Source organism: Nicotiana attenuata, unplaced genomic scaffold, assembly GCF_001879085.1.
Source record: "Nicotiana attenuata strain UT unplaced genomic scaffold, NIATTr2, whole genome shotgun sequence".
Taxonomy (NCBI): Eukaryota; Viridiplantae; Streptophyta; class Magnoliopsida; order Solanales; family Solanaceae; genus Nicotiana; species Nicotiana attenuata.
The window spans coordinates 211,606-234,562 of record NW_017670536.1 but is presented as its reverse complement, the minus strand read 5'-3'; the positions used below and the strand labels follow the sequence as shown (position 1 = coordinate 234,562).

Below are 22,957 nucleotides of genomic sequence, written 5' to 3'. Positions count from 1 at the left end.
GGGGACGGTTGGACTAGCCAAAATCTGGTCACGTACTGAATCAAGGTCATTAGGGAGTCCAGCGAGTGTAAGAACTAGAAACATCTTCTGTCGTTGCTCTTGTTGTTTTTCAATACTAGCAGAAACTGGCATCAACGTCTCAAATTCTTCCATGACTGCCTGAACTTGTCCCAAGTAAGTAGACATATCTAATTCCTGTTTCTTCAAGCTTGTCATTCGCGATATTACATCATAGAAACGAGATATGTCATTAGTGTATAGATTACGAGCCTTTTCCCAAACTAAATAACATGTCTGATGGACGGAACAAGGGGACATCAACTTGGAATCAATAGATCGCCACAGGATACTACATAACTGAGCATCGACCTTCTCCCACTGTGTTTTGGCCTTTTCATCACCTTCGCTAGCCTTTTTTGTTAAATGATCTTGAACTCCTTGACCTTTACACCACAACTCGACAGATGAAGCCCAATCTAAGTAGTTTGAACCTCCCATTAAAGGTTCTGAGGTAATCATAACACCGGAACTGCCAGAACCCGGGTTTCTAGACCCGAAAGCATCGACTCCCAAAGACATGGTTGGATTATCACCAAATAACAAAAAGAATCAACTGAAAATTCTCTGAAACAGATGAAGAAAACACTGTGTTTGCCGGAAAAGTACTGTAGCTGCCGGAAAAATCAGTGTAGTCGCCGGAAAAACTCAAAGTGGTCCGAATCAAACGAAAAAGGTATGGACAGACTCGGAATTACTAGGCGATCCGACTGTCCAACTGGAAGATTTTCAAAAAATGGCCGAAACAGTGCTCACGCGCCGGCGCGTGGGGGCGCGTGGGTCAGATTTGCCGGAATATCGCCGGCGCGTGAGGGCGCGTGAGGGGGTGTTTTCCGGTGGGGTTTACTGGGGTTTGGTCGCCGGAGCCTTGGGAACCCTGTGGTGGTGTTGGTTTTTGCACAACACTGATAATTAGTGACTTTGACGCAATTAGTCACTTAGGTCACCGGAAAATTGCACGGTGACTGAGTTGTTTCTTCCCGGATATCGTTGGAATGACGCACAACGATAAATTTCTCACGGTTGCTCTGATACCATGTGAGAAAGCACGGGAGAAAATATATTATTGATGTATATTCATATGTTACAATGAGCCCTATATATATACACACATAACATGTCCTACTCCTAATATATATTGGACTAGGGTTATTTATTTACTCCTATTTACATGACTATTCTAACAGAGATAAGCTAGTAAATCACAGGCATCTGGAAAATAAAGTAGCAGGAGTTTGTTTCCTCAAACACTCTTTTGTTTTGGAGGAGAATTCCTGAAATGGACAACCAGTATGAAATTCCAACATGGAGAATCTAATTGTCCATATTGTTTTAGCTTCGTGCAGATTCACTTTGCTATATGCTTAACAAATAGACATTTATCACAATTAACAAAGTACTTACCAAGAGAATTTTATCATTCTTCTCAAAGCTCTATTCCTAATTTACTGACAAAAAGCTCAGAAAGTGTATATAAAGCAATAAAGATTGCTCAAATCGCTCTAATACTCTTGTGCCACATTTCTACTTTGGTATAACAATATAGAGGTAAAGGAGAATACTTGCACTGCTGTTCATGCACATAATGCAACATTAAGGGCTCCAGGGACCAAGTAAAACCCCTCGATTCTTGCTGAAGCCGGTCTTAGTTTCACAAATGAAAGAGAAACAGAGGGAAACTCCTTAAAGATGATAAATGAAGAGCAACACACGTAGTTTTCTTTTATACTCTTACAGGTTGTTTTTGTTTTATGTTCTTACAACCTCCAAAGAACTGGGATTTATGGGAAGGGTCAAGTGATTCACATTCCCATGACAGAAGGATGAAATGGGAAATATTTCAAGGCAGGAGAGTTAACAAAAATAATTGGCAAATCAAAAATAAAAGGTATTCCTATTCCAGGGGCAAGAGAGCTAATGCACTATCACCTACTTTTAAGGAAACGAAAGAGAAGAAAGAAGAGTAGACCAATAGACCAACATGATAAATTTCCATAGACTAGAATATGTAACAACTCGACTAATCATAGCATCTTAGTTCTCTCTCAGCCCAGAGACTTGTTTGCTTTAATCAACCAATTCAAGAAGAAGTAGGTTCTCCGAAAACTTTCACAACCATTTTCCTAATTGAGGGACGTTCTCCAACATCAAATTATCCAAGACCACACGTCCCTCTTAGACGGGGTCTCAAGTTATAGACCTATGTGTACCCCTTGAGAGAGTCATGCACTAGCTTCATTATTTTATTAGCAAATCTTTCGAAGATTTTGAGTAAAGTCAGAAAAAAAAAGCTAGTGCTCGAAAGACAATTTGTAATACAGGTTCCAAGAAAAAACGAAGCTGTTGCTTCCAGTGAGATACCCATAAAACTTCCTTCGAAGAAGTTAATGAAGAGTAATTGATCTGGAAGGTTAATACACCTAAAGGCAATCCTTTGTTAAAGGCACTCTCATCAAACCTAATGAAACGAAAGTATCATCAGCAAATCTACCAAGACGAGAAATGTGATCTTCTACTCAACACATAATAAGCCTCCACCAAACCACTCATCATATGTCCTGAAATAAAACGGCTCAGTATATCAACCAGAGGCCCTATCGGGGTAGGGGTAAGGTCTGCGTACACATTACCCTCCCCAGACTCCACTTTGTGGGATTTTACTGGGTAGTTGTTGTTGTTGTTGTTGTTGTTGTTTATATCAACCAGAGGGGGAAAAGGGGGGAATCACCTTTCTTTCAGCAGTATATCAAGATTTAATTCCAGGATTGATCATAAATCAGGAGGCACTGGAAAGAGCTCTCATCACTTTGTTTAAGAATTCTCAAAAATTGTTTATCATAAATATCCTGTAAGCTCGTCATTATATCATACGCCTTGAAAAATTCAAGAACACTAGTATCTTCAATATGCCTCTAAGATCATCGACCTAATTCAGTGGCAATCAAGCAACAACTGAGCTATGTTTCAGTTCTATAAGCAATTCAAAAAGCAATTTCAAGCACAGAATAGACCGGGCCAAGACAGGAAGAAGCATCAAGGAGAGGTGTTCAAGCATAACGTTGTGGTGTAGTGGAACAATAAAATTACCTGTCATAAATAACTACTGTGTCAGCCGTTGCAAGGTTTATTCCTAAACCCCCTGCCCTAGTAGAAAGAAGAAAACAAAATCTTGATGAATTCTTAGCATTAAATCGATCAATTCGGATTTGTCTCTCTGCTCCACCAACTTTTCCATCAATCCGTTCATATTGCCATTTCTGAAAAATTACCAGGTAAGTGTACCAAACTCGAAATAAAGAAGACAGGCTTTGATATAGCTCTAATAATAATTTAATGAACTAGTTTGTATCCATACCCTATAGTTACAGTAGTCTTCTAGCAAGTCAAGCATATGCTGAAATTGAGAATATATAAGAACTCGGTGACCTTGTTCTTTAAGCCTAACCATCATCTTGTCCAAAAGTTGTAATTTGCCAGAAGATTCCAGCAGCTGTCTGTCAAATAAATACAAGCCGTAGAACAAATATATATGAGGTCAACATAAAGAGCATAATGAACTTTCTTAAACTATGTTAGCTCCATAGGCACACCGTTCTTGTTCCCTAGGTCACCAAGAGTTACACTGCTGAGACAATGCATAAGTTAACACTTGGAATTTCAAAAGATGGATTATTGCGTTTAAGGGCCACTAACAACGTGAAACTCCTCTTTGATCCTCGGTCACAAGAAAAGTCAATTTTCTTTTTGGAAGGTAGCACTTCAGTCAAAGTTATGATGGTATCCAAGGGAAATACAAGAATCTTAAATGCCACTTACTTCAAGGGAGATTTGGCACATTGAAATAACCAGAGAAAGTAGGCGACTGAAAAGAGAATAAAATACTTTGACCCGAAAAGAAATGAAGAGAGAGAAAGAGAACTAGGAAAAAAAAGGGGGGTTTGGGGGGGGGGGGGCATTGCTCTCTCAATACTCAAGTTTAACTCCCACATCATCTCTTATCCAACAGAAAGCAACCACCGGCATCCCTATCTTCCTCAACGCCTTCATCTCCACTTAACCATATCCAACTTTTTCCCCTTCCAACCACTTGCCCACCACACCTCATGATCCCCAACCCTCAGCCCGCAATCCCTCCCAGGCTGCTAATCACCCTCCAGTTTAACATCATCTTTAAGATTTTCAACACAAGCAAGCCCGCAGCCTCCCTCTTCATCTGCCATTCTACTGTTCAATGAAGAACATTTCCCTAATAACCCCATATCACCCCTTCTCCACTCTCAGCCCTCACTAACAATGTCAAACTCCACACACCCAGGGTTGTCAAAGGCGAAAAGCATCAAGTTCAATCGAGACTTTAAGCACAAAGCTCATTTAAAGGCGTTCTAATGAAGAAAGACGCAGATGAATAAAAAACGATTAAAAACAGATGCAAGAAAATAACAACTCCCTCTGTTTTATAATGTGTAGCACTCTTTCCTTCGTATACTGTTCCTAAAAGATAGACACCTTTGTATATTTGGAAACACTTTAACTTTAAACTTCTCATTCTACCCTTAACATCATGCTCTTACAGTCATAGAAATGGCATGGCATGTTTAAAACAACAAATTCTAAGGGTACTTATGGTATGCGCCAAGAGTATTTCCTTCTTCTTTAAACCCACTGCCTAGTCAAACACCACCATATAAAATGAAGTGGAAGAAACGATACATACAGATATATATATATATATATATATATATATATATATATATATCAGGGCATCGAAAAGCCTGCAATAAATAAGATATATGAAGTAAAAACCATATAAATCAAGCTCAACGGCCATCTTAAATCTCTAATTTCTAATTGCGAACCATGTAGTTTTAACTTTATAATACACATTAACGACTGTTTGCCAACTAAATTTTGTACTTTTTATTCCTTTCACTAAATATACATCCATAACTTGGCCGTAACAAGGAATATATTGATTTAAAAGTTATATTTACTGGTTACTGTTTCCCTCTTCAAGATGAAGGTCATGGGCGTTGCAATAATTGATTTGGTGCCTACCCTAATGCTCCAAAGCGAGAGAAAGTACTTAGGCCTCATTTGTTTGCACTTAATGCATGTCTGAACCTTAATCATTCCGATCTCAGACATTAAGTGCGTTTGTTTTTAAAGTCTGAATCTTAATTATTCAGATCTTAATCATTAAGTGTGTTTGTTTTTTTTACTTCACAACCACTTAATGGGTCTGAATAGGTCTGTATGATTAAGATCTATAACAGAGACTTAATTTCATTAAGATGCTATCACATATTCATTATTAACTGCCGCCAGCGCCTACCATTATCAACTACCACCATGCCGCCACCACCACCATACTCAACCACCACCACCACCACCACGCCACCATCATCCTCAATCATAGCCGCCACTATTATCGACCATCACCACCCAACATCCCCACCACTCCGACCACCATCGTTCTCACCCACAATCAACACTCATCCACCTCAACTACCACAACGAACCACCCCATCACCATCAACAACCACAGCCGGCACTGCCCATCATTATAACCTACCACCACCCACCCACCACCTTCCTCAATCACAACTACTACCACCACCCACCATTATTAACTATCACCACCCACCACCACCATCGTCAATCATAATCGCCACCACTACCAATCATTACTAGCTACTAGCATGAAGCACCATCAACAACCAAAACTACCACCAACCACCGCCTCTAGTCGGCATTCACCCGTTAGCACACCACCAACAACTATCATATTTTAAAAAATTATATATTTTATTGATAGAATATTAGATTAGTTAGTATTTCATTTTAATTTTATGTTTATTAATTTTCAAATAAAGATAAATTTTATACATTCAGATGTTAAAAATCAAACAGTCTTAATTATTTAGTATTCAGATCTTAATACACATCTTAATATATTCAGATGTGTATTCAGATTCAGATGTCTTGATCTTAATACACATCTTGATATTCAGATGTGTACTCAGATTCAGACGTCTTAATCTTTTAAAAACAAATGAGGCCTTAATGTGTGTCTGCACCTTCAGAGCTTAAGTGGGCTATCACATTGCGCTCACAAGTGGCATTTCCTGTTTTAAGAAAATGTAGGAGATTAAACTTTAAATTACCTATACATAAAAATGTATTTGTATAGTTTCATCAACAATTTACTTAAAACTGCCATTTTTGTAGCATTGCAGGTGAATTTTTAATACGACTAGAGTCACAGAGGGTTAAAAAGAGCTTTGCATAACCAACGGACCGACTCAAAAAGAAAAAAGCCCTCATTAAAATCTCCACGAGAACTCAATCTTAACAAACAAGAATTAACAATCATGCAGTTGACTGTCAAGAAACATGACATACTTGGTAAACTCATTATTATCCTCTGGCTCAACACCTTCTAACATAAACGGATGACAGCAGAGTTTGCGCAGTTCCATCACCACATTTATGAGTGAAATCTGATACACAAACATCCAACAAGGTCAGAATTCCTTTGTAGCAAAAAGGGTATCTTAGACAAGAAATTGGCCCACCTGAGCACCTCCCTTGCGAGTCAGTATCTGGAAGTTACGCGTCAGAATAGCTTTGTAATATTCTTTCTGTTTGCTACTCAATTCCACACGTAAAATGAGTTCTTTTTTAGGAGGCAGCTCTGTCATGACATCTTTTTTGACTCCTGAAAAACCAAACTCACAACCGAGAATAGTCTAAAATAGATGTCACAAGGAAAATTAACTAAATTCATGTTCTCGAAACATGCCCTGCCTCATGAATCTTTCTAAAATAAACTAAGAGTTATACACAATTCTCAAGAAAATTATAATTCTCAAAAACTAAGAGTTACACACTAAGAATTTATGAGCTGATATTAATTTTTGTTTCATAAATTCCCTAAGCATTGTTGAATATACATGTGAATCTTAGGAAGCTCAATTCTTTCGCCCCAATCAGCTGGGAAAATATACGCATCTGATTTGGGAAGGTGCAAAGGTCAACCTAATAAGAATTTCTAATGAAATGATAAAAGAGCAGTTTGAAAATTTCCTTGTTGTTGGGCCATTATAAATCTGCAATGCTTATTCTATCATGATAAACCACAGTGTCCAGAAAAGACAAAAACCAAAAGTTCATGTTTAATATGAGAAGTTTCATATTACTACAAACATGAATCGCAATTTGGAAAGGCTTTTACAAGGATATAGCTAGGATGACATTCAGAAATCAACAAAGAAATTATGACAAACAGGACAAAGGAAAAGCTGATAAGATATACATAAACCGTATCATCGAACTAACAAATATTCAATCACAAAAGCAGGAAAAAGTTTCAGAATCTTACTTCTGAGGAGATGAGGTGCTAGCATTTTATGAAGTCTTGAAACCTGTTCCTCCTGACTAATGTCCTCAAACTCCTGCTGGAATTCCTCCAAGCTTCCAAACTGCATCCGGCATCAGGACCCATGAATATTTCACATGACAACTCAACAAGTAAACTAGTGCTATAAGCTTTGCCAGAAACATGTAGTGGGACTGACCTTCCCAGCATCAAGGAAGTGCATCAGCATGAAAAGTTCATCCAGATTGTTCTGAAATGCATTGAAAGAATAACTATTAAATCCAAACGAAAGAAATAAAAGAGTTTTCCTCATGCAAGTCAGTTTTTGCATGACAAAAAACCCAATCTTGTTTATTTGAAGATTATAATTATTACGGAAAATACAAAATATTGAAAGTGTATAAATTGTTTTAGATAGATGGTAAGAAGCAAAACATGTTGACATCAATCACCGCCACTAACCCACTTTCACACCACAAAGGAATAGAAAAGAAGGACAAGGACAGCAGATAAGAGAAAGAAGCTGGTAAAGTATGCAGCCATTTCTAGAAATGGACATAAAATCCAGAAAAAGGCAGAGCAATTTGTTGCAGAAGAGTTGTAGATTAGAAGATCTGCAACCAATCAGGAGCAGGTAAATGAGCACTCAGTGGTCTCAAACTTGACACTGGACAAACTGAGAGGTCGAGAAGTTAAAAAACTGTAGTTTTTAGAGTTTCCTTGAGACGAATGAAATTTCATTTCACAGGCTGAGTTAGTAACACATTTACCCCAAATTGATCCCCAGCAGGCAACCATATAGAAAATTAGCATACAACCTCCCTAAACCTATGCGCACCAAAATTCAAGGTAATACTATGTTCTATAACTCACAAGTTTATGCAAAGCAGTTTCTACTACTAATACATGTATATTGATAAGTCAATACTCGTACTCATATGTTTCTCCAACCAATGAATCCAAAAGAGAACAACTCTCGGGCCTACTTTTCCACATTATCATAATAAAACCTCCTTATTTCCACTAAGGGTAAAGTGGGAATTTATCATATCAAAGCAAAGTAATAACAATAAAGCCTCTTAATTTGATATTCCCTTATCGGCCACTTCTGCTCAAGTCTCTTTTTTACAGATGTATCAGTAATCCTAATCCGCACATTAAACGGCTGCAGTTCTTTCAGAATTCATGACTCTATCCGAGGAAAGATGGTGAGCTGGAGTTTAACAAAGTTCTATTGTCATAACGACCGGTAACGAAAGAAATATAGGATTTTTATGAGGGCAACCCGGTGCACAAAGCATCCCGCGTTCACGCAGGGTCCGAGGAAGGGCCGCACCCCGGGGGTGTGATGTAGGCAGCCAACCCTGATGCAAGCATTGGTGGCAGATTTCACGGCTCAGATTTTTATGAATAAATCAAACAGTAGGATGCCACGCAGCAACACAATAACCAACATGATGGGAATGACTTTTGAGCTTCAGGAAGCTAGACAACCGAGGACGACCTTTTACACTGGATATGTTGTTGTTGTTGTAGGATAAAAGATTTAACTTCACTGAGTAGATGAGAAGCACAAAGGATGCACGTTGTGCATGGAGTCCCATTAAGCAGGAAGTACAAAGAATCAGAGTCACCCCATGTAGCTAAGATGGTGCAGATGAAAGTCACAAAGAGCTTGCTTAAAGAGACAATGGAAAAGGGAAGTTGGCAGAATACGGCTTCCTTATAAAGTTGTCAGCGCGAAGGCACCACGATGTGCACAAATCGCATGGGTGTTTGCCCTGTTGTTACATAATTTAGCTATTCTGTGGTAGGTTGAAGCAGATCCCATGAGGCAACATGAGAAAGAAGCAAGAAAGAGAAAGAGAAACGTCAGATCAAGTCGCTGTCACCAAAGGTCCATTCCATGTCTGAACTTAGAAAACTGAAACACATCCTCAGCAACAAAATCTGATCTGGCAGGGAGAAAAGAACCACATTGGAGATTCAGCATGGAGGAAAATGCACTTTGGCGGAGAACTTTGGTGGAAAAGTTTTCGTTGGACAATCCATGGCGCACCAAAGAGTCTACAGTGCCTCATGGCACCGGTTTATGGAAACATATTAGAGGGCATTGGAACAAGTTTGAGTCAAACATGGGTTTTATTCTTGGCAATGGAAGGAAAATCAGGTTTTGGGAAGATGCATGGTTGGGTCATACGCCACTAAAAGACCAATTTTCAGATTTTTATAATCTGTCCTTGCGTCACAATGGGGCAATTCCAGATTTCTGTACATCGCAAGGCTGAAATTTGAGTCTTAGAAGGAATATTAATGATTGGGAAATGGAGAGGGTAGGCCTCTTGCTACAAATGCTAAGCAACACTGTTTTGGATCACAACAAAATGGACTCTATCAGTTGGAAGGGTCACCCCAAGGGCATTTTTTCAGTTAAAAGCTTTTACAATATGCTGGGGTTTAGCAACAGTGAGTTATGGCCTTGGAAAAAAATATGGTACAACATGGCACCTTTAAAGGTTTCTTGCTTCTCTTGGATTGTGGCTGAGGAGGCATGCCTCACAGAAAACAATCTCCAGAAGAGGGGTTTCAAGCTGTGCAGCAGATGTCCTTTATGTGAAGAACAATCTGAAGATGTTACCCATCTTTTTTTACATTGCAAGGTTACAAACCAGTTATGGAACATGTTCTTTTCAATATTTGGTATGTCTTGGACCATGCCTAACTCCATTTCAGAAATGCTGAAGTTCTGGACCAGGGAGGGTCTATGCAAGAAAGCTCAAAAGACCTGGAACACTGTTCCTCAAGTTATCTGGTGGTCCGTCTGGCTTGAAAGAAACAGTAGAATTTTTGAAGGCAAAAGAAGAAATTTACAGTGCCTTAAACTTAATTGCATTCTGTTGATCGCTTTTTGGTGCAAACTGGCTTTTGCACCAGATGCAGATGATATTTTAGACGCAATTGCTGATTTGCACAACCTGTAATTAGGCCTGTTGCACTGGCTTAGTGCAAATATTTATATAATATATTATTTATCCATCAAAAAAAAAAGAACCAGAAGGCAGTTGGTAACAGTAAGATATGAACCGGAGGTACTATTATAATGGGCAGATTACTCTAAACCAATTTGGGAGAGGGAGTGGAATATACAGTCGCCCCAAGGAATATTCTAACACTATATGGGTACAGTATGGTTGGTGGATCAAATATCAAAACCAGCAAACAGCTAACAATTCAGGTAGTGGAAGTGGTTGAACATAATATACTAACACGTTAACCACTGAGAAAAATGAGGGGCAAACTCCTGGAGACCGGAGGGGACTGCAGGAGTGTGTGAGTCGAGTTTCCAAAAGTCCTTGGTGCAAGCTCCAAGGTCACCATAGCATGGAAAAAGCATATGCAGTAAACACTTCATTATAAGTATTATTTATGTTAAAAATAAATAAGTATTATTTAATCTAATCAAGAAATAAATAAGTGTTATTTATGTTAGAAAGGTTTTAATTAAAGCATAGAAAGAAATAAGTAAAGCATCCATGATTTTATTGCATTAATGGCACGTATGCAGTAGGCTGATATTAACGTCCCACACCACTAGAGGTTAAGTAGTTCAGTCAGATTATTTAATACTATTATTCTCCAATTACTTTGAGCATAAGCACAATTCGCAAAGTGATGTAGCACCTAGTCACACTCTTAAATTTTCAGAGTGCGAATTTTGAGGAGTTCAAATCGAATGAGTGAAATCCAGGAAGTCTTGACTGATTCAAATGGGCAAACAAAAATTAGAATTGCAGGGAAATCTAGAGGATGCGAGACATAGAGTATAAATAACAGATAGGGTTTGAGGAGAGAGAGAGAGAGAAAGAGAGAAAGAAAGAAAGAGAGAGATACGAAGTTATACAGAAATGTAAAGTAGTCACGGAGAGGACAACTAGAAATGAGGGTTTGAATGTCACATGATCTATGACACTAAGACATATACTTGAAAAATGTTACATGATCTATGATTCAAAAAAACAGACATGCAAGGAAATGAACATTTACTTGAAAGATAACCTGAAGCAACAGGTTAAGGAGGGTTTATACGTTTTCTTGGGGCATATTATACATCTGTCGCATACAGCTGCAGCCTGCTCTTCCCAAGGGTGTTCATTATTTAACAAATCCATTCACATGTTCAAAAAAAGGGGGGCAAAAGCTATAACCATAGAAGTAGAATAACTGGTCAAACAAACGTAAAGAAAGACGGGATTAAATTTTGTACCAATAGTTTTAGTATGGAAGATGTAACATCAGGATAAATACGCTCTGTAATTCTGCATAACTGGGTATCTGAACACGAAATGAGAGAACTACCAGGTGCATAGAAAGCAACCTATTGCAACAAACCTGAAGGGGAGTTCCAGTTAAAAGAACACGATGTCTAGTAGAGTACTGCTTCAAAGTTGAAAATAACTTGGAATCCTTGTTCTTCAGACGATGACCTTCATCAACAATCTAAATGCAGATGTCAAGAATCTTTTAGAGGCAAAGCAAATAACAAGCGCTAATGGCACAATTGAGGATTCAGAAAGCAATTACCATGCACTCCCACTTTATTGGCTTCAGAGAGGCACTATCCATATTGATCATTTCATATGAAGTCAGGAGGACATCAAACTTTATCCTATCTTGCTTGTTTTCACCAACAGTTTGACCAGATTTCTTTTTCTTGCTCTTCTTGAGATTTTTCGGGAAGAAAAATTCATATTGTCTAATAATAGCACGAGCTTGTGCACCCCCGACATACATAACCTACACACGTCAATTCTCTTCAGGAGAAGTATTATCTGCTATTCATTATAGTAATCATAACAGTAATTATTGTTCCGCTATTCATAGTAGGAAATAAATTGCCTCAAACTTACCACATTCATTTGAGGAGCCCAAGTGGCAAACTCACGCTCCCAATTTCTCAATGTGGAAAGAGGCGCTACTACTAAATGTGGAGAAACATTCTCTTTAAAAAGGGAGGCTAAAAATGCAATACTCTGTATTGTTTTGCCTGCAAGCTTGGAAATGTATCAGCAAAAATAACCTAATAATATTCAAGAAGAAACTATAGGCAATAAGGACGATAAAAAACAATTTTTAGAAAAGGACCATGCAGCAGCAGTATTACGCAAATAAGAAAAAGACGAGGAGAAACTAGAAGCAGTGGAAGAACAAAATATCTTACCTAACCCCATTTCATCAGCCAGTATGACATGTGTCTGTTTGGACCAAGCAAAACGCAAGAAATTCAGCCCTTCAAGCTGATATGGATGCAGTGAACCTGTATTTCAACCATAGATGACGACTAAGGAACTTCACTAGATAATAGATATATACAATAACATAGTGTAGACTAATTAAAACCGATATCAGATATACCTCCAGAAAGAAATTCAGGACTGCTTTCATACTGTTGAAATTCTTTGGCTTTCTTGTTAGATTCTGTTGTCTCTTTAAGCTCACCCTTTTGTTTTGAAGATTTTTTATATCTAGACTGAACTCTATGAAATCTTTCAATGTCGTGCTGAAAAGAGGAAATGTCTGATTCAAATTCCCAGTAGCACTCATCATATGGAAGCTCCTTCCACTTTACAAGATACTCTTTTTCTTCACCATCTCCCCTAAGAACAACAGCATATTATTCAATGCAACTAAACCTGAAACTAGCATTTCATGCATAGGCCGAAAAAATTATATTAACAAAATCCTAGACAAGTTGAGGTCGGCTATATGAATCCAATCTGACCATGCCACTCCATATAAACTTATCTCGGGCTAATATTATTTAATAAAAATAATTAATAAGAAATAATTAAAAAAATAAAATAAAAAGTATTAGAAGTTCATTTTATTTTCTACTGGCATATAAATCTCCCAAAGGCAAAACAACTCCTAGAAATGAACAATTTAGGAAAAGAATACAAATAGTAGGTACTTTCAAAATCTATTACTACATTTCCCATGCCACAGTCATGGCCCCATGTGGGCACTAACATGTCTGTGCTTCATCAACACAATCAAATTTATTTCTTAATAGAGGTCCTCTAGTTTTAATCATTAAGAACCCGGAAACTGAAAATATGGAAAGAGCCTAATTCTTGCAAACATGGGAAATAGCAAACTTTAAGAACTGAAACTTTTCAGAAGCAAAAGAAAAGCATTGAACAGAAAATTTTGAGGACTAGTTAACAGCTCAACTTTTTTTTTTTGGATAAAGCAGCTCAATTGAATATCTACTAGTCAATTCTTTCAAAGAACCTGCGAGCGAGAATTCGATCAACTGTAGTCCACTCAGGACGGATGGCGACGTATTCCTCTTCAGAGTTAGTCATTGATGACATTTGGCGATGGAAGTTATTCACTTTAGTCTTCAAACGGGGATGCGCTTTGTAAGCTTTTAAAAAATCTTTCTCTGGCACCCTGCATGTAAAGCACAATATGACGTCAAATACATAAAAATGAAGCTGTCAAAAGGTCTAAAGGAGATGACGTAACATATTAAATTGATCATTTACACAAACAAGCGTTATGGTGAAGTATAGAACACAGCTATAAGCACTACAAGATGGCCTAAGTTGCTGTACAACTGTCATAGATATAAAGAGAATCTAGAGCAAATAAAGTAGTAGTTTGGAAATAAAAATACCATGTGCAGTGAAGATAAGACAATCCTTTCCACTTAACAAGGTACTGTTTAACAAATACTTGCTTCGACCCAAGCTTGGAAGCATCATTATCATCAGCAACAGTAGGGCGCGTTTCACAATCCAATATCTTGTCAATATCATTCAGGGGACTCACCTGCAGAAATGGCAACATCGAGAGTAAATTTAGGGGGGAGGGGAAGAGAACTAACAAGAGTATTAGAATTCCATGTGAAATATATAAATTTGATAGAATGGGTACATACACATTCAGGGCACCACCAGCTGCTTGGCAGAGGAGCCTTTAGTGGTGGAACTAAACACTTGGGATGGTAAGCGTAGTTACATGTTTCGCAGTACAAAAGGTTACTATCTCCTCCACAAGCTTGACAAGACTCGTCTTTCTATCAAAAGAGTAAATTTGCATTGTTATTTCTGGTGTAAGTAAAACGAAATAAGATCATTTCCATGAAATACTACAAAAGAGAGCATGTTTCCAAGAAGCGGTTGATGCGACCATATTAGAACTGTATTACTATGTACTGGCACGTGTTTATGCTTTATGGAGCTATTGAGTCATTTATTCTCTAAATATGAGCAAACTCCATAAAGCAACCTAGATATGCTGTAATCGATCCAAGGACAAAAGGAAATGCACATGATTCAACAGGAGGAGGCCAGTAGTCAGTAGTACTCCTCTTCATCAGCCTATTTGGGAACACTACCACACCACGAGAAACGAAAAACTTTCCTCTTTCTTTTTTAACTTATTGTTAGTAGCCATATCAAAAGAACAACAATAGAAGACATGGCTAAGAGAACTCTAACCGTGAAAGGAGGGGATCCAATCCATTAATAAAGGCAAAAAAGGATATGTCAATTACCTCGCATGAACAAGCATTATCCGAGGGCATGTCTAATATTTCCAAAAAAGAAACTTAATTAAAAGAACCTTTCGCTAATCCACTCTAAGAGGAAAAAGTGAATTAAGCATTTACCATTTATCATTTTACAGACTCCCGTGGAGAAGTTGTTCAGACTCAAAAGAACCCAATCCAATCGACCAATCCAAACGTTAATTAAGTCAGTTCAGTCGTATAATACATTGGTTAAGGCAATTAAACATTTCATTATTTCTGATTATATTTGTTTCCTATGAAAGAATTATTTTGTAAACGCCACATAAATCTTTAAATGCAAAGTCAATGAGCTAGAGTAGAAAGGTGTCATCTCAATGAGGAAAGAAAGTAAATTTTCAACTTAATCCAAGAGTTGAAAGCATATGAAGCAGGCAGCACTCCTAATTTTAAGGCAGCAACTCATTTTGAATTAACTGTAATGCAGGAGAAAGTACAGAATTGAAAAGGAAAAAGACTATCAAAGCTTTGCAAAATTAAAATTGAAAATCAAAGTAAGGTACCTACTTGTTCGATATTTGGATAGGATATTTACGAATCAACTATTTTAGCCTATCAATGTTTTCTAGAACTGAAGAAACTAACATTCAAATCTGAGCAGTACACCTACAGTACTGGTAGGTGATAGCATCTTAACTAATCTAGCAGCTTTCAAATTGAATGCCCAGTACTTCCCGTATACTTTTTATCATGTTTTTCGCATATCTCAACCGTAGACCTTTTACATGATACTTTTAATAAAAGAATTTAAGGTGCACAATTGTCCAAAGTGAGGGTAAAATTAAGGGTTAAACTGCCAGCATTCTGTTTTTCCTTTTTCCTATAGTTTTGGGAAGTGCCGCTCAATTTTTAACTAAAAGTACATATACTGAACAACAGAAGGCAAAACTTTCAACTTTAGGAAGGTTTCTTAAATTTCTTTTAACAAAAAATGAAAATTAAGATGTTCAAGTCGTAACTTGAAATAATTATTTAAAATCCCCACTAAGCACAAGTGACTACCCGAATCTATAGAAGGAAACACAGTAAAAGGATCTTTGAATTAATTGCTTTCACTGTTTACATTGAATTAAGAGCTACCAGCGACACAAACAAATAAATGAAACAACTGTCGTAAAGCTCATTGATACGTCACCCAGTCTGATAGTATCAGAATCTGACTATAGATTTTATAGGACAGCCACATCATATAAGCTACAAACATATAAGTAGGACATCGGACATAAGGAGTAGAACCAATTCTGGCTGCAGCACAGGAGCTCAGGCACTTGCAAGAGGACAACATGTGACCACTAACAACCTCTACACATACTTAAAGTACATGTTAAGACACTTCATTTGACCTTGTAAAGAAATCTATAATAATTCAACCTACAGTCTTAACTATGTTGGCCACGCAACATGTCACACCATGGTCAGGCTCGAAAATTCATATAATAATAAGTATCATCAATCATCTTTGTGAAGAAACGTTTCCACCATTGGACATAATGGACTGGTGCTCCACTAGCACTCATGTGGCTTATTTGGAGAGAGAGAAACAAAAGAGCCTTTAAGGGGTAGAGATGAGTTTTTTTCCGTTGAGGAGTAGCCTCCTATCCATTATTTTCTTTTGGTGCACCCATGAAGTTCCTTGTTGTATAGAAGATTGGGTATCTCGTAGAAAACCATATTTCGTAGGTTCGTCGAAAACCAAATTTTGTAGGTTCCCTACTTTTTGGTATACTTCTTGTATACGGGCGCTTTTGTTTTGGCCCTGATTTTAATGAAAACTTCTTTGCTTGATCAAAAAAATTGGTATAGAAAGAAATTTAACCAAAAGTGAAGATAGGCTAGGAGATGAAACTTTGAAAGATAAACTAACAGTATCCAAAATAAATTCCTACATCCGTTATGATTTCTCAGTATCTTGAAATGCAAAAGTGATGTTTTTAACAATCTGATTCTTTATCTATACAACAACAACAGCAACAACAATACACTCCCACAGTGTGGGGTCTGGGAGGGTAATGTGTACGCAGACCTTACCCCTACCTCGCGGAGATAGAGAGATTTTTTGTCTATAGTATGTCCTAAATAGTGGTGTTATTCAGTTAACGAAACTTGTTACGTTTATCTTCAAACTTATAACACCCACCATAAAGAATAAATTGAAGGTTAAAACAGACACTATATTAAGTTGCTGGTTATCCCCTTTACTTCCATGTTACTTTCTTTCTCCAGCACCATCCAGTTTGTTAGTTTTCCCGACTTATGTTTATGTTTCATTAGAGTTTATCCAAATCTTACTTACAGCAGAGTGTGCCTTGGTATGTAGCTATTTCTTATAAATCAGATATATCTTTCGATTAAGCAAAAAAATTATTGATAAATCAAATATATGCATTTACGTACACTAAGCTGGTGTTATCTTTACAAAACTGACATGGTACAAGTGTGCATTAAGCCTCCCAGAAACTAGCCAACTATCTGTGTGCCCTGGTATCTAGTTTTCAGAAATTCATTTAATTTATGACTGCTTTTTTTAAATGAAGATGACTGTTTTTAGTACAGAAATTAATGCTTGCAAATTAAATAGGATCAAAATAATACAGTGAATTACTATATGCGATTAAAACTGTATCTAAGAATTGCCAAGTACAGAGATTAAATGAACCTGTAATAGCGGCATGTTCTGTACCCAATCATTCTCTAAGCTTCTTTGCTATTAATATTTACTTTCCAAAAAACAAAACATTTGAGTACAGGTTGCACGTAGCGTGAGTCACATGTAGAAATTTGTACATCTTAGGCTTCCATTAGCACTAAACAAGAAGCCCGATTGCTTTTTGATTGTGTCAGGATCTAATCAAAACAGCTACCTTTAGTCTTATCGTGCAAAGCAGATATGTCTTCGACTAAATACTAACAAATTCTGTTGCTGCCTTTATTTACAGCTCTAAAGTATAGAATCTATGACCCGAAGTTTCTTTAGAAGACATTTCATGGTTCACAACAAAGAGCCAAGAGAAAAGCAATTTTATATCTTCAGAAGAGAAATAATATAAACCACAAATTTTTTGAAGCGATAGTTTTGGACTGTGAGTTTTTTTAATAAGAAAGCTTTAGACTATGAGGTCAAACAAACTTTTCTTGAAGGCAGTAACAATAAACAGTTTAATCACATTCCGACATGATCATCCTAAGTTTGTGAAACCCCTTAATTGTTTTTTATAAGTATTGTAAACACACAGCTTTTTAGTTTCACATTCCTCAAGTTTTTTTTTTTTTGATGAAGTAATTGATTTCATTGCTGGCATCAAGAAGACGTATAATAGTTACAAAAGAGATAGCAAAAAGGAATAATGCCACCTCCAATACAGATGTTCAGGCTAATACTAAGGAGCTAACAAAATTTCACATTCCTCAAGTTTTCTACAACAGAACTGCTAAGAACACTTTCAATTTTACTATCTGACCTATAAAGCTGGGTTCGGCAGAAATTATAAATAGATGAGAACATTATGTAACTATTATTCATTTGTGAAAGACATACTATCAGTATGATTATGCTATAGCACATATGAAGACAAGATGCTCAATCTAAATGAATTCATTGGAAACGGCCTCTCTACCTTCACAAGGTAGGGTAAGGTCTGCGTACACATTACTCTCCCAAAACCCCACATGTGGGATTACACTAGGTTTGTTGTTGTTGTTGTTGACAACCCAACAAAGGATTGATTTATCCTAAAAACCACTACATGTGATTGAAATAAGTAACAGACTGAATGGCCAACAAATAGAGGGCTTCAGAGCTGATAATCAAACTATTGCAAATAGCATATCATGATTTGGCTTGACACAGCGTTAAACTGAAAGCTCCCATATGAATTATACGAAATATTGATGTAATTGTTGTAAAAACTTTAATTTGATTGATAGAACAAAATCAATGTTCAATCATGATTAGTTACATAAATATACAAATTCATGAATACATAAATTCAAGGAATTAGTGAAAGGACAATTTCATTTAGGCTCCATCTGCTTGCACTTAATGGATGCTGAATTTAACTTGTTCGTACCTGAGATGATTAAGTGCATTTGTTTGTTTTTAAGATTTAACCACTAAATTGGTTTGAATTGACCTGAATCATTCCAACCTTACAAAGTCTTAATTTATTAAGAAGCTATTCAAAGATTTTTAAAGATGATTTTTCACCACCACTCTGTCCACGAAGACCACCCCGCTACCACTAACCACCACTGTCAGCCACCAGTCAGCAACCACCACAATCAAACAGCCACCACCGCCATCACAACAACCATCGCCGCCACTGCCAACCACCATCATTGCCAGTCACTACCATACCAACCACGTCCACCATCACCAGCCACTACCACCAACCACAGCACCAACATCACCACTGCTAACCATCAATGTCACCACCCTTTCCACACAACAACCACCACCATCAGCGACCACCACCAATCACCACCTTACAACCTAATAATTAGTGGATATGATGTTTAAATTATTTTATTTGATTTTATATTTATTAATTTTATAAGAAAGATAACTTATAAACATTCTCGAAATTGAGAAAACAAATAGACTTAATCACTTAGTATTCATATCTAAATGCAACATCTTAATATTTACATTCAGACAGTTTAATCATTAAAAAACGGCCCCTTAGAATAGAGTTTGAGGCATCCTAACAAAGGACGAGAGTTATACAAAATTAGTACAGACAGAATAACATTTAAATATACTCCATCCTTTTCAATTTATGTGACACGCTTTTTTTATTAGTCCGTTTCAAAAAAATGACACATTTATATACTTAGAAATAATTTACTTTAAACTTTCCATTTACCCTTAGTGAGAAGCTTTTATACCATAAAAATTGAAAGCCCCACAAAAACTTTTACCTTTTAAGCTTTTAAGACCACAAATTTTAAAAAATCTTCCTCTTTTTCTTAAACTACGTGCCAAGTCAAACAGCGTTACATAAAATTGAAACTGAGGGAGTAATAAATTTCCTTTCATGACCACACACTTAAATCACACTATCAAAGAAAGAAAACATTAATTGTCGGTTTCGTTCTTTTAAAGTATGTTAGATATCATTTCTTGTATTCTTGTGACATTTCACAAGTTAGTCTTCCACTTTATAGTTGCACGCTACAAGATATCTCCGTTGAAACAAAATTAAACATGCATCCATCACCAGATACAATCTTCCAAATTAGCGGACAGAGTGGAGACGAACCATTGACCTTGAAAGAATGCCTGTTCTTTCATTTTTGACTATATATGTTCAAATGGTCCAAATTTTTACTAGCTTGACCGACCGTGATAGTCCTCAAAATCAGTTCCTCTTCATGAAAGTCATCGGGTATATAATAAGAGACAGTGATCCTAACTCTTCATCTTGGAGGATGCTATGATGCTAGATAGGATGATTGGTTATTCCTACTGCAAGCATGTGCTGCATTCTCCTCTACTGCATATCCTTCTACAAAAAAATTAGAAGGCACCAGCAAAGACACGTACCTAATAGAAGATCAAGGTGCAACAGTTACACTTAGAAGGAATTCAGCAAATCTGAAAGGAACCAACCAGGCCCCTTCGGGGACATCCGATTAAAAAAAGGATGCAACCACAGTCTACAATCACAAGTCTTTTACAGACACCATGAAACAGAGGAACAAGCATATTCAATTACTAAAGTTTGTAACTGATCTTGACTCCGGTGTTGCCATTCTAACAATTTTAAGAAAACGGTATAAACATGTATTTATCTTCCGACTAGCACACACACCAAGCTGGATTAAGTTAGCTATGATTAAGTCAGCAGACATAGCAAAAGGTACAACTTTCCCCATGATGAACAAGCTAAAGCCCAAGTCGTGTCTAGTCTCTAAGTCATATCTTAAAGCTGAAAATAGATTTCTGAACATGATTCCCACACGTAGACGCAAAAAAATTAATAGTAATGTTAGCTGGAAGAGCTCTATGGGGAAAAAAAAGTAAAGGAAAGAGATGGTAAAAGAATTAGCAATAACGATCCAATATACAACAGAAACTTCTAAATGAAATTCACAGTTGTAGTCTTGTAGATGCAATAAAATTACTTGTACCGTCCAAAGAAAGAACCCTGCTTCGGAAAATGCCAAGTAAAGAAATGGTAAAAGAATTAAACAACCCCCAATCTACAAGCAATTTACCGCATCAGATCGAACAATTTTCTCAATTTCCTGCTTCTTAGTCCCAGACTTTCCAGGCTTCTGATCAGCTTCTTCATCAGACTCATCTAAATTGTAAACAGGTCTGCGATCTGATCGCACACGAAGCCTCTCCACCAAGCTAGCCATTTTCTGCATTCACACAAAGGATGAGGAGACCGCCCAAAAAAATCTATTCATTCAAATTTCTACCAATAAAAATAATAACAACAGCAGCAACAAAGGAAAACAAAAGAACGAAAAAAGTTTCTATCATTAACAACAACAACCAATATACATTAAAGTTTCTATCACACCCAAAACAAACCAAATGGCATGAAAATCAATTGAGTTAAGTAAAACACAGAAATGTTTACTTCTCTTCTAAAATTCGGGCTATATGACTCTCAGTTTTTGCTGAAATCAAACAAAGGAGTGAGGAGGGAAAGAAATACACAAAGATCAACCCTTAGACAGCATCCAATCATCAACCCTCAGACAGCATCCAATCAAAAGTCCTAAACTTAAAAAGAGGAAGAATGAACTGAGTTGAATTAAATTAAACACAGACACGTTTGGTGCTCCTCAAAATTCAGGCGAACGGGAATCTTCGTTATTTCCAGTCCAAACAGGATATAAACAGAGAGTAGTGGAAACACCAAAAAACCTTTAAACGTTAACGCCGTGAAATCAAACACAAACTAAAATGTGAGTTAGAATTCTAATGAAAAATGGATGAAATGGGACTAGGGCTTGTAGTTTATACAGAACTCCTTTAGATTACAACAAAGAGGGAATGAAGTACCTGGTATCTGTTTGTATATATGCCAGAAAGAGAAAAGGACATGCCAGAGGTAAGCGACAAATGCCGTTGGGAGCACTGATTTGCTGAATTGAACGTAAGGAAGAAGAGGGAACTGATGAATGCTAATTTCCACTTTCCCACCACAAGAAGAGTGAGAACTTCAGTTCCTCTATTTTGGTACTTAGTTAATTTTGTATTATAATTCTCCTCCCTCTTTAGTTCTTAAAATCTCGACCAACCCCTCTTCTTTTGGAAAATTATTTAAGGAGATTGGATATTTCTTTTCCTTTCCTAATTTGAGGTACTCTAGAATCTAGATTTACCCTTTTTGCTTTCTGGGGTTTGTCAAAAAAAAAATCATTAAAAATGAGGTCCAATGTCGTTTTGTTCAAGACGAAAAAGTAAATTTAACAAAATGGTACTATTATTTTGAAAGCATTTCTTTCTTTTTTTTTAGTATGATATTGTGAAAGCTTAGATCATATGATTATAAATGTGTTATTTATTAGAAATTTAAACATGGCCACCCTATATATGACAAGATAAATCATATTAATATTGTTTAATAAGTTTACCCAATATACTATAATCTTAAAATAATTTAAAGTGATTCTCTTTGTATGATGGAGTCTCGTAATTATAATTATAAGATCATTATATATTATTTTTATTAATTTATTCCTTGTCTATTGCTTAATGCATGACTAATTATTAGTAAAAGCATGAGATCCCAATAGGATAACTGAAAGAATTAGATTAATTTAGAGCTTATACTTATTGGGTAACTAAACTGGTAACTAATAATTAATATGTCTTATTTCTAGATATTTGAGCTTTGAAATAAGACATTTCACACATGCATGGTGGTTTGAGTTTTAACGTCTTTTGGAAGATATACTCGCATATTTTT

General features: G+C 36.7%; 1 protein-coding gene across 1 annotated transcript in view; it reads right to left on the bottom strand.

Annotated features, from left to right (window-relative positions):
* LOC109240675 (CHD3-type chromatin-remodeling factor PICKLE-like) overlaps positions 1-22,337 on the bottom strand; it is a 44,739-nt gene extending 22,402 nt beyond the window's left edge. The window contains exons 1-16 of the mRNA XM_019407339.1: positions 22,048-22,337; positions 21,246-21,395; positions 14,379-14,516; positions 14,115-14,269; positions 13,727-13,888; positions 12,848-13,089; positions 12,654-12,749; positions 12,343-12,479; positions 12,017-12,229; positions 11,825-11,932; positions 7,635-7,685; positions 7,439-7,538; positions 6,633-6,775; positions 6,460-6,557; positions 3,413-3,551; positions 3,145-3,314 (exon numbers count right to left, since the gene is read on the bottom strand). Coding sequence (XP_019262884.1) covers positions 3,145-3,314; positions 3,413-3,551; positions 6,460-6,557; positions 6,633-6,775; positions 7,439-7,538; positions 7,635-7,685; positions 11,825-11,932; positions 12,017-12,229; positions 12,343-12,479; positions 12,654-12,749; positions 12,848-13,089; positions 13,727-13,888; positions 14,115-14,269; positions 14,379-14,516; positions 21,246-21,395; positions 22,048-22,089 — 2,144 coding nt within the window. The 5' untranslated portion in view covers positions 22,090-22,337. The remainder of the gene's footprint in view (positions 1-3,144; positions 3,315-3,412; positions 3,552-6,459; positions 6,558-6,632; positions 6,776-7,438; positions 7,539-7,634; positions 7,686-11,824; positions 11,933-12,016; positions 12,230-12,342; positions 12,480-12,653; positions 12,750-12,847; positions 13,090-13,726; positions 13,889-14,114; positions 14,270-14,378; positions 14,517-21,245; positions 21,396-22,047) is intronic.
* Positions 22,338-22,957: the final 620 nt, after the last annotated feature.